The sequence below is a fragment of the Colossoma macropomum genome, unplaced genomic scaffold (assembly GCF_904425465.1).
Source record: "Colossoma macropomum unplaced genomic scaffold, Colossoma_macropomum, whole genome shotgun sequence".
NCBI lineage: Eukaryota > Metazoa > Chordata > Actinopteri > Characiformes > Serrasalmidae > Colossoma > Colossoma macropomum.
The window spans coordinates 216-3994 of NW_023494798.1; the positions used below are offsets into that span (position 1 = coordinate 216).

At 36.7% G+C, this 3779-nt stretch overlaps 1 protein-coding gene across 1 annotated transcript; it reads right to left on the bottom strand.

The window, feature by feature from the left end:
- Positions 1–1503: 1503 nt before the first annotated feature.
- LOC118817985 (ecto-ADP-ribosyltransferase 5-like) lies at positions 1504–3779 on the bottom strand. Its single transcript, XM_036585059.1, has 3 exons — positions 3760–3779; positions 3582–3671; positions 1504–1797 (listed from the first exon to the last, which is right to left on the bottom strand). Exons 2-3 carry the CDS (start codon positions 3654–3656, stop codon positions 1504–1506), a joined length of 369 nt encoding a protein of 122 aa, XP_036440952.1. The 5' UTR covers positions 3657–3671; positions 3760–3779.

Below are 3779 nucleotides of genomic sequence, written 5' to 3' on the forward strand. Positions count from 1 at the left end.
AACGTCTGAATATGTCTGTGTCTGTTACTCACAGTCATCATCAGCTGCTCACACCTGTTATTTCTGCTGTGTTCTCTAGCTGGGTTCTTATTATTTGTGCGCTTTGTTTTGACCTCATGTTACACTCATACAGGAATGACTGGGACTGATTGTCACACTTTCCACTCTTTTTTTTATTTTGTCAGAAATATTCCACACACATGACTTCAATAAGATCATAAAAAGACATTATGTGCTAAATGTATATTGATTATTTGCTAACAATTGTGCACACTTTATTTTTGGCTGAACTATCGCTTTAAAAAAGGCCCTTATTTTGTCACGTCTTCTCAGTAAGATGGTTACTGTACACTGTAAAAAGTGGCTCATCAGATCTACTTAAAAAATGACTTCATGTGGTCACAAGCAATTGAACTAGTTTTATTCAATGATTGAAAGAATCGTTCATTCAAAGTATTTATTTAGGCTGAATAAAACTAGTTAATTTACTTTGTTACTACATGAAGTAATTTTTTAAGTAGATCTGATTAGCCACTTCTTAGTGTTGTATCCCAACACACCTGTGTCAGGCAATAAAGATCTGTACAGGTTTATTAACTGACTAAAGTGGGTGGATGTTGACATAAATCAAATGTAGACTTGTTGAGGGTTCATTAATTAATAGAGATAGTAATAAGCTACATATATACAAAATCATCATTTATAGGGTACTTTCTGATGGGAGGTGTCTGTCCCAAACCCTAACCCCTAAATTCTAAATTCACACTTGTTAAAATAATACATTTTTTGTATTTTTCTTTATTTTTTTTATTTCTTTTAAAATTTTGAATTGATCATGAGTTTAATTTTAAAATAAACAAAACTTTATTCGAAAAATGTTGTTCCATGTGTTCATATTGCTACTGAAGAGATTTAGTCCGCAGGCGGAGCCTTATTTTAGCCACACATTAGAGAAGTGTTTTAACTCTAACTTTGACTTTGAACCAGCACACATATATGATGAAAGGAGGGATCAAGGAAAAGCAATAAAGGAATGAACTGAAGAAAACACAGTCTGATGTACATGAACATAACTAATTCTTTATTTAAGGTGTCCACTGTGCAGCCAGGTGAGTTAACACTGCAGGTAAACACTTTGGGACACACAGTATTCAAAATCCATAACTTAGCCTTTAATTTTTTTTAGAAAACTGAGCAAGACATTTTTCATGTTGTTAAACTTTCCAGCACTCTCCAGTGAGTAAACAACATCATACCCCAGCTTGTTTTCTTCAACAGCTGTAATTTTAAACTTCTCATAAGGAGGTATCAGCACCTCCTTCTCGTCTGGGTGCACAGACAGTTTGGAAATGTCTGCACCAAGACACGTCTTGATCTTAAAGCAAGAGTTCTTTCCAAACTGCACCAGATCGTCTCTGGTTGAAGACGATGCAATGCTGCCGAACCGCATCTCCTGGCCTACAACACTTCTTGCGAAATTGATGTTGGTGCGTCGAAACGTTATCATACATTGTTGCTGGTGCAACAAGATTCATAGTCTTTTCTGCCTGTGCGCATCTGTTCGTTGAGTGCTGCGTAAATGCCATTCTCTTTGTCTGAGTACACTTTCAGGGCTCTTTCCACATAATCTTCAGTGTCTCCAAACTTGTTCCAAGCCTCCTCTAACTTTTTGTTGGTCTGCAGCTGTACTTTAACTAAATCACCCAAAATATCTTTTAAATTTTCAATTTTGCAGCCTTCAAAATCATCATTGATGGAGTCCGGAGCCAAGTTTAATGGCAGCAGCTCATCGGGTTTCTGCAAAAGAAGGAAATATGTACAATGAGCCGGCCGTTCATTATGTCCACATACCTTATACAGCCTCTCACTGGCCACTTTATGAGCTTCACCTACCTTTAAAGTCCACTATGTATTTGTACAGGTCCAGACTGTGGCCCATCTGTTGCTGTTTATCAGCCCCCCTGCATACCATTCATCATCGGTCAGTTTCTGACCACAAGACCACTGTTGACCAGATATCATTTGGGTGCATGTGCTTTCAGACAAAGACCATTTCAGACACAGCAAAGTTGCTGGGGTTTTACACACATCAGTGTCACTGCTAAATTGAGAGTGGACCACCACCCAAAAATGTCCAACCAAGAGTGGCTCTGTGGTCAGAAACTGACCAGTGACGAAGGCCTAGAGGATGGTTAACACAAGCTGCACATCAACAGATGAGCTACAGTCTCTAACTGTACACCAGCAAGATGGAGCTACAAGAGATTTATATATATGTATCTGTTTACCTCTTAACCATTAAATGATGCAGATATTTGAAAAAGTGGTGGAATTACAGTTTTACAATTTTACAATTTTTAATTTTTGAATTTTAATGATTGAAGGGTTCTTTGCATCATTAATAAATCTTTGGATTGTTGCAGAATGTGCTGTAGATGGTTCTATAAAGAACCTTTTTGAAAAGGATTCTCTTTAGCACCAAAAAGCGTTCTGCTATTGTTACTATGTCAAGCTTGCAACAATAGAAGAACGCTTTTAGGTGCTACATAGAAACCTTTTCATAGAACCATCTACAGCACATTCTCCATCAATCCAGTGCAAAGAGTTTTTTGAGTGTTCATGATTCTACATAGAACAATTTTCTGTACTAAAGAACCCTTGAATAATCATATATCGTATATGGAACCGTGAGAATTTAAAGAACCACTTGGATGTACAGATGGCTCTATGCATGGTTAAATGGTTCTTCTCTGTGATGGACAACCTGTTGTATCTGGTTTATTAAAGAACGATTAAACAGTTGTATGTAGCACTTAAAATTGTTCCTCTATTATTATTAGTCATAGAACCTTTTTCATACTATAGAGCCCTTTTTGCTGAGAGTTTTCTAAGAGGTTACCCTCAACTGGTACTGCAGTATTCTACACACGTAAAAAATGGTTCTTTAAGCATTCTTTAGTGAAGTCTGTGGTTATATAGAACCAGCTTAATGAACCAATTGAATGTGTATTTATTTATTTATTTGCATGGTTAAACTGTTTTTATCTATGTTGGGTGAGCTGGTGCATACGGTTCTTGAAAGAACCTTTTAAAAAAACAGTTCGATACCGCACCTAAAAAGGTTCTTCCTAGATAAACAACCTTTTCGGTATTATATAGAACACTTTTCTCTAAGAACAAAGTTCTTCAAAGGTTCTTTAGCAAATACAGTGGGTCTATATAGAACTGTAAACACTCAAAGAACCCTTAGCATGATTAAAGGGTTCTTTGTATTATGAAATCGTTCTTCAAAATAATGGAGAATGTATGGTTCTATATAAAACCTTTTTGAAAAGAGTTCTATATGACACCTAAAAGTAGTAGCCTCAGAAAGCTGTTTAGTAAGTAACGTCTCTCATTATTTTTCTTATTTGTGCTTATAATTTCTAAAAATTATGTCTTACAATCTAGAACCTTTTAACACAATCTCCACACAAAAACTTTCATTCTGAGGAGGGAGAAAGCAACAGTGCTCATAAACACTGAGCTTGTGATGTATTTGGTGGTGACCTGATGGTTTCACCTTGAAAATCAGAACTTACCGTTGCTGCACTCAAGGAAGCCACCAGCGTGAGGATGAGGAGTGTCTTCACCATCACAGTCACCATCTTCACCATTAGTCTGAGGACTGACTGTAGCAAAAAGAGTGAGACAGTTTGAGTTTATTGTTAATTGAAAGTTGTAGATGTTTAAGGACGGTATGCAGTAAAATGACCACACCAGCCTGTCAGCTTGATCCT

Excerpts from the sequence above, each read along its gene's own strand:
- LOC118817985 (XM_036585059.1), bottom strand. The coding sequence starts at position 3,656 with ATGGTGAAGATGGTGACTGTGATGGTGAAGACACTCCTCATCCTCACG. Across the intron at positions 1,798-3,581 it reads CTTCCTTGAGTGCAGCAACG|AAACCCGATGAGCTGCTGCC; the intron begins GTAAGTTCTGAT and ends CTTCTTTTGCAG.